At 37.5% G+C, this 10,640-nt stretch overlaps 2 protein-coding genes across 2 annotated transcripts; both read left to right on the top strand.

Moving 5' to 3' along the window:
- Nucleotides 1–281: 281 nt before the first annotated feature.
- LOC121769949 (S-adenosylmethionine decarboxylase proenzyme 4-like) lies at nt 282–1,878 on the top strand. The gene has a single exon (XM_042166732.1). The coding sequence runs from the start codon at nt 324–326 to the stop codon at nt 1,497–1,499; it is 1,176 nt and encodes a 391-aa protein (XP_042022666.1). The 5' UTR covers nt 282–323; the 3' UTR covers nt 1,500–1,878.
- A 6,078-nt stretch (nt 1,879–7,956) lies between these two features.
- LOC121759394 (probable protein phosphatase 2C 35) lies at nt 7,957–10,639 on the top strand. The gene is made up of 2 exons (XM_042154960.1): nt 7,957–9,578; nt 10,275–10,639. The coding sequence occupies exons 1-2, from the start codon at nt 8,664–8,666 to the stop codon at nt 10,413–10,415; spliced, it is 1,056 nt and encodes a 351-aa protein (XP_042010894.1). The 5' UTR covers nt 7,957–8,663; the 3' UTR covers nt 10,416–10,639.
- The last annotated feature ends 1 nt before the right edge of the window (nt 10,640 follows it).

The following is a 10,640-nucleotide window of genomic DNA, read 5'->3' on the forward strand; positions in this document are numbered from 1 at the left end:
GGGGAATGAGTCCCACCTCAAAAGAGTTTTCAAAATTGTAAAATGTATATTCTCGTGGGACGAACTAAAAAGAAAATAATGTATATTCTTATAGGACGGAGTGAGTAAATTGTACTAACTCTCCATCTCTGAGATGGTTAGACCACACCCACAATATACTATTATCTCTATAAAATAGTAGTGATACATAAAATAGGTTAGGCGTGGGCATGAAATTAGATTCATGTTATTGTCTTCCAAAAGCTATCACAAACCCTCCAAAATAACCATCATCTTGCACTCATTTTGCCTCACAGTCATTCTTTTTTGTTTACCTCATCCGCATGATCCCCCATCTCTCTCTACTCCCCAACCCCCTTACTATAAATATATTTGTGTATATATACTCACTCTCCTGTACAAATCCATCACACCTCAATTTCACACAATTCTTCTTCAAAGTTCAAAACACCCTAATTCTTGATCATCGAAGAAAAAGACAATTCGATCCAATGGCAGTCTCCGGGTTCGAAGGGTTCGAGAAGAGAGTCGAGCTCCGATTCTCCGGCGATGATCCAACCGCCGGAGAAAAAGGCCTCCGGCTGATCGACTTCTCCAAAATAGAGAAAGTATTGCATGCGGTGCAGTGCACCGTGGTGTCGGCGGTGGGAAACACGCGCTTCGACGCGTACGTGTTGTCGGAGTCGAGCCTGTTCGTGTACCCCACGAAGATCATCATCAAGACATGTGGGACCACCCAGCTCCTCAAATCCATCCGTCCGTTGGCGGACCACGCCGCAACGGTGGGCCTCACCTTGTGCGGGTGCAGGTACACCCGCGGCAGCTTCATTTTCCCCCTCGCGCAGCCTCACCCCCACACCTCCTTCAACGACGAGATTCTCTACCTCGAACAGAATCTCCCCAACAATCTCTCCATCAAAAAGGCGGCCGTCCTCAAATCCAAATCCTCCCACAAATGGCACGTGTTCACCGCGTGCGACGACGCTGCGGATTACGACTCCGGTTTATTCACGGTCGAGATTTGCATGACCGAGCTGGACCGGGCTCTGGCCAGGAACTTCTTCCGCCGGTTCAAGGATGGAAAAACCGGCGACTCGGCCGGTTCGGAGATGACGGATGTGACCGGGTTAAGGAGCGTGAACCGGCACGCGCTCGTCTGCGACTACGCCTTCGACCCATGCGGCTACTCGATGAACGGGGTCGACGGGGCCCGCTACTCCACGGTCCACGTGACGCCCGAGGACGGGTTCAGCTACGCCAGCTTCGAGTCGGTCTACGTGGACCGGGAGGAGTTCATCGAGGCGCTGCAGAAGGTGGTCAAGGTCTTCCGCCCGGCCGCGCTGTCCGTGTCGACCACGTGCGCGGCCGGGTGGGAGGTGTGGCGAGGGGTGGCAAAGGCCCTCGAGCCGCTGGGGCTGAGGGTCAGGAGCCGCGCGGCCGACGAGTTCCCGGACGCTGGGACCATCGTGTTCCAGACGTTCGCGGCTCGTCGGAAGTAGGGCCGGGTTGTCCACGTGGCATGGGCAGATTAGTGGGCTTAGGTGGAATTCTTTTTTCTTTTTGATCATGCATGCTAATTGATGTCATTGCATGGATGATGAGATCTCAAATGTGGGGTTGACTTTGTCTAGAAGAGAAATGTTGCAAAAAAGAGAAATAGTGATATAATGAAGGATGATGTGGGAATGTGGTTGTAGATGGTATTGGGTTCATCATAATATTGCACCCCACTTGAATATGGCACGCCTAGAACAATTTTTGAGATATGAAGTACTCATATTTATAATAGTTAGTGGGGTTGGGGGATCTATCAAAAGTGCTCCAAATATATGTAATTTTTTCCATGTTTATATGAACTTTCTACCATCTCTTTCTCAACTCTCAAATGTTATTCAAGTTTCTCTTCTTCCCAATTCCATTTTGTCATTTTCTTCTAAATGGAGTATATTACAAATTAACTTTAGATTGCTACAATTACATCCCAAGAATCAAGATGATAAATCATACTAGTAAGTATTACCCAAGAATCAAGATTCCTATAATAAGAATAATGTACATTATATAGTGCAATAAAATAGAAAAACCTCCTTAAGATTCCTTACATAACAAGTACTGTACATGATATCCTAAAATATCAAATTTTCTTTTTGAAAAGCCTATTTTATTTACTCGTCGTTGATAATTAGTACTACTAGTATGAAAGTTTCACATCTGGGTCAGACTAAAATACATAAGATATGATTATGTTAATTTATCGAGTTCTGGGACCTATTCTGATTAGGTGTATTTTATATTATTGAGTAGAGACATTAAATTAAACTGTAATCCAAGTCCAAAAAATTAAAGAAGTGATTGTACGTAATTTCAATCATAAAATTTAGTTAAATTTTGGTCAGTTTCATGAAATTCAATTTTTTTTCTCAATTGTTTTATCTGTGTGCACAACAATGTCTTTGGTGATGCACATCGTTATGATCATCCCCAAAAGAACATCGGATATTCCATTTTCAAGCTTAGTTGTACTGGTCAGAATATGATCAATTAATTTTATGATGATTTTAAATGACTATTTTCACAAAATCAAACCTATAACCAATATATGCATATTTACGTAAGAGATGAGGTGGAGAGTGCAAAATTCTCATATAAAAACTTTGATGGAAACAGTTTGGATTATTTTTTAATAAATGGAATCCTAACTAACTACAAATGGTCAGCGAGCATGCTCTAAACAGTAAATCAAAATCTTTAGTATGTCAGTTTGAAAAATAAAATATTGATGTAAATGGGCTCCCCATGCCACTTGTTTAATTAACCTTCAACCCTATATGTTTTGTGTTTTGAAAAAAAAATCAGTTTGCATGCATGCATGCTTTGGAGGACCAAGTGTGCTGAAACATGTAATTATAAAAATGTAATGTCAATGTCTCCAAGAAAATGTAATAATGAACTTAAAATCATGTTCATGCCAGTCGAATATATTAGGTCTTCTAATGTAGGTATATGAATGCAAATTATTATTATTATTTTTAGTAATTATATGTATATGCATTCTACTGTAGGTATGCATGTAAATTATTGGGTGACATGTATTTAATTAGTGTTTATGTTCCGCATTATGATTGCAAGCAGGGAATTGGGATACGTCTACTTGTTAGAGCATCCACGGTGGGGCGGAGGATAACGCGCCCGATGCATCCTCCGTCCTATCTCCGCCACTGCAGGTGGGCGGACGATGCTCCCCCCATCCTCCGCGGATGATGACCAATTTTTTGCATCCTCCGGCCTATCCTCCGCCCCATTGCGGGGGATAAGGACGATAGGTCCGGACGATGCACACATTTTCATTTTTTTAAATTTCTTCTATTTATATAACCACATTTTTACTTCATTTTACACCTTTCACTCCACTCTCTTCCTTATCTCAATTTCCACTCTTCCTATCTTCCTATAGTTGTAACTTTTTTTTAATTAAGTCAATGTAGGGTTTTCCTTTAATTTGTGGTGTTTTTATATTTATTTTGCTAATAATTGACATATTTGCAAACATAAAAATAAAAAAAGTAATACAAAATAGTAGTTAAAATTATATGGCGGGCTATAGGGCGCCCACTGCAGATTGATGGGGCGGAGGATAAAATGCTGATGTGGTGAAGTATAGGGCGGGCTATGGGGCGCCCCATTGTGGATGCTCTTAGAGTGAATAAATTCACGAAAACAATTGCCAAAAATAGTAAAAAGTAAGTGTGATAAGTATTGGCGGACGAACAGAAAAGAAAACTAGTGAGAAATGATGACGGATGAATTGAGTATATATTTGTTCTCTTGAATAGTAGTATAATTGTCCGTGTGAAATCAATTAATGAAAAAGAGTTAGATTTATATTTATCTAATGTTTTATCATGTTCGGTTCTTCAAAATTAAATTGTTTAAATTTTCTATTTGTTGGGATCGGAGATTGGCTTAATTTTGTCAATTCGTCAAAGGGGTAGAAGACAAGATTCATATGTCAATTCGAGATTATCTGAGATTAAGTTTGTCAAATAGGAAGGACAATACTCATGCGTTAAGACTAATCTTGCGTAACATTGGTTTGACAAGAGATCATGAAAGTTTGACGCTTGAGTATATAAAAATCGACTATATTGTACAAATTATTTCTTTGTTACTCCTTAAGATGAAACACAATACTAATACTTTAATCCAAAGGTCATACAGTGTGTAGTAGAACAAAACACAATTAAATAATAAAAAAAACAGCTTGCATTTCATGCCCACTTTAAATAGTAATAATCGAAGGCATGCGCATAAAATTATGTAAATGGCATCTTACTAGAAATTCTCTCTAACTAATAATTGAATAATATATGTTGACTGTAAATTGATTTTTGTCTGATTCCAAAATTGAGCCTATATATGGCCCGGTTGTTAGGTAGGCTTTCAGAAGAAGCCCAAGCCCATTATAATTCCTTCAAATAGCCCAAGTAGAAAGTGGACATCAGACCACCAACTAAATTTAATAATACTAGTAACATATAGCTGATTTTCGCATTTTCGGACAAAAGGAATTTCGATTAAATACATATAGTTTCAAAGATGATATTATTGCACTAGAGAATTTTTTTTCTTTACAACATAGCATTCATATTAAGAAAAGAACGATACTATGAAAATCGAGTATCACTATTTCAATTTCATCATACATATAAGACATTCAGTCACCATGTTAAGTATATTCCCTAAGTAAGTACCAAAAATTTGAGTCATATTCCTAAAAAGGCTCATAAGTAATCTGTAGATAATGATTAATTTCATTTCATGTCCTATTGTCATATTTGAATATTTCCATAAACACATATTTGAATATTTCCATAAAAATAACAAGTAATGAGTACATTCTAACATATTTTATATCAAATTCCAAAATATTCTTCGCAAATGAACCAAAGTAAGAGTTGCAAAACTAAACATTATTGAATATGTCTCGTTTTGACTAGGGATTTTTTGGTTCAAGAACACCATCAAATTTGAAAAAATTGTAACCATAACCAACCCGAGAAAGTAAATGGAAACTTTGGGTTTGATTCAAAATTGTTAATTTATGGGCAATTTTTGCCGAGTTTACCAATGTTTGTTGAAAATCATCGGTAAACCGCATGTTATGATTCCAATGGTTTGGACTTGGAATCGAACGAACAGAGCCGATAAGCCAAATCGAATTCAGTCTGTGCATGACAATTTTTGTTTAAAAAAACGAAACTATTGGTCTGAATCCAATTTTAACAAGTGGTCTAGTTTAAACTAGGCAGCCCTACTCTTGAGTAAGATGTCTTAGTAACAACAAACAAATTAACATAAGAGGTATAGAAAGAGTCTATCTTCTTTCCATACTACAACCAAAACAAGTGTAAGCCATAGACATGAGCATGCCAAAAGCCACCTTTGAAGGAGAGATTCTCACAAGAAGGAAAGTTGTTTAGAACAAGAAGACAAAGGTATGCAAAAACATGTGGAACACTACATGACAACATAAATCTAAGGGTTCGATTGGTTGCCTATGTTGGAAAATGTAGAAAACAAATACTATCACTAGTTTATACTCCAATACTTCACAACTTTTCATGATAGAGATAGGTAGCCCTTTTCATTGTTTGGTTGCAGGTTAGGAATTCTTTCTCCACATTTTTGTAGATTTTATTTAAATAACAAAATAATAGAATATGCAACCAAAAAGACTACTATATCCCTTGAATTATTTTGTAAACCCCATGTTACCCTTGAACTCTAATTTAGCGGTAAAAATAGGTGAAAAAATTTTAGAATCCTAATTTAGCCGTCAAAGAAGGGCGAAAATTTCAGAATCCCACCACCCAACTTTTCTCCCATTCTACAAATATTAAATTTCAGCCTCCCCTCCCATTTTCATTGACAGCGTAGAACTATTGGAAAGCCTCCTACCAATCTCTGCGCGTGGGTTCGAGCTCTAAGGACGAAGCACATACTTGGGTCCATCCAATTACCGGTGAGAGTCGATTTAAATTTTGTACTGCTATGGTGAACTGGTTAGTGGTTTATGCTGTGATTGATCCCATAAGTATATATTCGCAATTACCCCAATTCTTCGTTGAAATTATTTATTCGAATAGGGAGTATTTTGGGTTTCATGGTTTAATTTGTGTGTTTCAGACCGAATTATTTGCTCTAAATCTGACCTAACCTTATGCTAATGTGTGGATTGTGTTTATATTTTTTAAGTTTGCTCTGTATTTGTTGAATTAGAAATTGCTTGGTGCCTTTTGTTCTAAAATTGTTTGGATTATGTTCAATGGATATTTAATTGGGTATTATAAACACCTCTATGTTGCTATATAGTATTTTAGAACACAAGCATAAAGCATAATTTAACATCTTGTATTGTTCAATGTGTTCATATTGTCGTACAAGCAGATTCATTTTTCCCAAATGGCCAACTTCCATAGACGTGCAAGCTCTGTTGCGTCAAGCCATGAGACAGAGGGTTAGTTCTCCATAAACAACTCGACCCATGTCATTGTGTGGACATTCAAATTATTATTGATCATGTCTTGTTCATATTCAACAGGAATGTGTGGATTTGATCGAAGCAATTCGACTATAAGTGATAGGTCAAGAAGAGGTTGGACATATAAGGAGGCCACACTTATTATGGCGATTAAGGATCTCGTGGCTACTGGATGGAAATCGGATAACGGTTTCAAGGCTGGTTATCTTACTCGGATTGAGAATATAATGCATCAACATCTTCCTAACACCGATCTGAGGGTGCAACCATAGATACAACTAATCGCAGGGGTGGAGGGAAGGTAGAGATAGCTCAAAAAATTGGTTAACTATCCCAAAAAGTGAGACGGATCAGGATAATTTTCCGGGTCAACAACCTTTTCCCAAAAGTGAACCAAACAGAGGAAAATGCAGGAAAACATTCCACTAACCTATAGCTTGAAGGCAACCAATCGAACCCTAAACATACAAAGATGCTTTTGGAAACTTTCATTTAATAGTTCACTCAACAATATATTTAGTTATTTACATCTAGTATCAATCCATATATTGGTCAAGATTCAATGTCTAAGAAACTCAATGTTGATTTAAATGAAGACATTGTCTTATTTCCCTAGCTAGCTTGTATGTTCATTTATCGTCTTTTTTGGTCATACCTTTTTTGTGCTCCATTTTGAGCTTTTTTATTGAGTTTGAACAATCAATAGTAACTATTACTATAAAATAGCTTGGTTTGCCAAATATGATTCGTCTATTCTATTGTATCACTATTATATCTACATATGCTTTAATTAATAGCAACAATAGAATATGATGTGAATATATCTTTTCTAGCGAAGTACCGATGGTTATAATTTTGCATTAAAATATTGATTTGTTCTAGTTTTGCGATCAATCAAGATTTCAGCGTCATCATTACTTGATGACTTATTTATGTTGCACTATCGGACATCAATCAAAACGACGTCATTTTTTAGAAAATAAAAGGTCATCATATTATATTAAATTAAACAATTTCATTTGCTGAATTAAGACTTATATTTAAGCTCTATAAGAATCAAAATCTTGATTAGTTACAAAGTCGGTACAACTCACAATATTTTGGTAATTCATGATCGGATTTTGAAGCTAGCATGCGAAATTAGATATTGGCGAAAGTTTAAAATCTTACTGACAAATACCCCTTTAATATTTAAGGATAGTTTAATGATTTAAGGAATACTGAGTTAAAAAAATAACAATACTAATATGATAAAAAACTCTTTGATTTCTTAAAATCTTAAAAGATTATGATAAGACTAATGGAGTAATATTCAACACACGTATTCTCTAAATAAATTTAAATGTTTTTACATGAATCAACCAATGGACTCGTTTGATAAAATAAAGAAATGAGTAAGACTTTTATTGACTTCATTTATCATGATTTTGATAGAAAAATTTCTCAAAAAGAAGCTGGTTCATTTTTGTGCTGAAAACATAAAGATCTTGAAATAAATACTCCGCATTTGTAGATTCCATTGATTTTGATTTCTCAGGCAAAGCAATAAAGTGCATTTCTCCTTCGGCGGAACCCACAAACCCTACCCCACCTCCTCCTCCTTCAATTTCAATTTCACACAGAACTCAGCAATTTACGTTTGTTTAGATAAGGGGGAAAAAGCAAATAAAAGAGGTGCCTTTGCTTGTAAATTAGGGTTGATTCTTGGGATTCATTATTGCCCCTTTTTCTGCAAGCATGAGTCTTCTCCATGTCAACTCAAAAGATTTCTTTGTCTCTCTCTGATCATTTCTTGTTGATTGGGTTATTACAAGATTGATTGCGAGATTTCCTCAAAAAAAATATAACTACTTCTATATTGGTCTGAGGCCCTTCTTTTCCGTTAGCTTTTCAATTTCAAGAAACTGCCGGTTGGGGTTTTATTTCTCTCTCTATGCTGGAAGCCCTTTTGAATTTCTGTCAAGAGCCGTGATGATGTTGGATTTGAAGGAGGCATTTTGCAGCAAGATTGTTTATTTCTGTGGGTTTAGTTGCTTTCTTCATCCCTAAGTTTTTCTCAGGGCTTTCGCCCATCAATTGGTGCAGTAAGTGCACTCCTGGGTTCTTGAAATTCCGGTGGAAAATGGGTTGTATTCAGATGAAATGCTGCCGGAGATACGCGGTTTCGTCTGATGGAGATAAGAAGGAGGAAACCGGCGTTTATCCCGATCATAATCCTCATGTTATTGCAAATCCTTTTCTTAGTGTTGTTGATGTTCCTTCTCATAATCTGAGGTTATCTTACTCTGTGATTAGCCAGCGCGGTTATTACCCTGAAACCCCTGATAAGGAAAACCAAGATAGCTATTGTGTGAAAAATAATATTCAGGGTAACCCCAATGTGCACTTCTTCGGTGTGTTTGATGGCCATGGTTTGTGTGGCACGCAGTGCTCGAATTTCGTTAGGGATAGGCTCATTGAGATCTTGTCGAATGATGCTGCATTGTTAGATGATCCGGTTAGGGCTTATAGCAAAGCGTTTATAGCAACGAATGAGGAGCTTCACCATAGTGAGTTTGATGATTCCATGAGTGGCACTACGGCCATTACTGCTCTAGTGGTTGGGGATAAGCTGTATGTGGCGAATGTGGGGGACTCGAGGGCTGTTTTGGCTGTCAGGGAAGGGGATCAGGTTGTTTCCCAGGATTTGTCGTATGACCAGACTCCGTTTAGGAAGGATGAATGTGAGAGGGTGAAGCTCTGTGGGGCTAGGGTTTTGAGTGTTGATCAGGTGGAAGGGCTTAAGGATCCTAGTATTCAGTCATGGGGGGATGAGGAGACCGATGGCAGTGATCCTCCGAGGTTGTGGGTACAGAATGGCATGTATCCTGGGACTGCGTTCACACGGAGTGTTGGTGATAACATGGCAGAGAAGATAGGTGTCATTGCTGATCCAGAGGTTGCTACAATACAGCTTACTTCGTCAAACCATCCTTTCTTCGTCGTTGCAAGTGATGGAGTTTTTGAATTCCTATCCAGCCAGACGGTTGTTGACATGGTATGCTGCTTTGTACTATATAGATTTGCCACTTATTCCTCATTTCAGTTTGCAAATTTAGAGTTCATTCACAGTTATATATGCTAAACTCAAGTGATAGACACTAGGCTCTGCTTGATAAATCTTTACATAAACACTTCTTTTTAGCTATGCCTAGAGACACTCTGTGTAATATTATTTTGCATTGCATTGCATCATATCATGACACGAACAATTAATATTATATGTGTGCTTGCAGTTAAGGTTTCGATTTTTTGTCAAAAGAAATATGCCTTGCTTTGCTTTTTCCAACAATATGCAAGCTTTGCATCTAGTAGTAATTTTCACTCACCCATCTATTTGTTATTCAAGTCATGGTTTAGCAGCAATCTCGGGAACTCATGCCTTCATAGAACTCATTCTCGGCATGCTGCATAGATAGCAACTACATTGTGTATCATATAGTTACCGATCTCTATCTTAACAGGTGGGAACATTTAATTGCTATGGCTTGTGGAATAAAGGATTCATATCATATGTATCTTGTTTACATTTCTATAATGCACTTGAACTTATAATGTTAGTTATGTTCCCACAAATAAGATTACATCATTTATAGAGCATCACGATGGTTGCTACTGTAGTTAGATCCGTACACAGCTGACTACAGAATGTCCTTCTTTTATGTGACGTCGTCTGTCTATCCCAACTGTGCAGGTTAACAAATATGTGGATCCCAGAGAAGCTTGCTCTGCCATTGCCGGTGAATCATACAAGTTGTGGTTAGAGAATGAAAGTCGGACAGATGATATTACGATGATCATTGTACACATTAAAGACTTGAATACTGATTTATAAATACTGTGTAAACCATGGGGTGTACTTCTAGTGGGATCATGGGGCTTCTCAATTCTTAATACCAAATTTACTTTGGTTAGTTGGGGAAATATTTTGGGTGACTATGTGGGAGAAATGTAAATGATTCTTATCTGAGCCTTATATGGGCATTGGTGCTACTAACCAAGTGTTGGTATATTCTGAAAATGAATGTCCAAATAGCAAACTGCTGTCACCTATTTCTAT

The sequence above is a fragment of the Salvia splendens genome, chromosome 2 (genome assembly GCF_004379255.2).
Source record: "Salvia splendens isolate huo1 chromosome 2, SspV2, whole genome shotgun sequence".
NCBI lineage: Eukaryota > Viridiplantae > Streptophyta > Magnoliopsida > Lamiales > Lamiaceae > Salvia > Salvia splendens.

Bases quoted from the DNA above. Each gene is read 5' to 3' on its own strand.
- LOC121769949 (XM_042166732.1), top strand. From the start codon at position 324: ATGATCCCCCATCTCTCTCTACTCCCCAACCCCCTTACTATAAATATA.
- LOC121759394 (XM_042154960.1), top strand. From the start codon at position 8,664: ATGGGTTGTATTCAGATGAAATGCTGCCGGAGATACGCGGTTTCGTCT. The intron at 9,579-10,274 runs GTATGCTGCTTT...CCAACTGTGCAG, and splicing joins GCCAGACGGTTGTTGACATG to GTTAACAAATATGTGGATCC.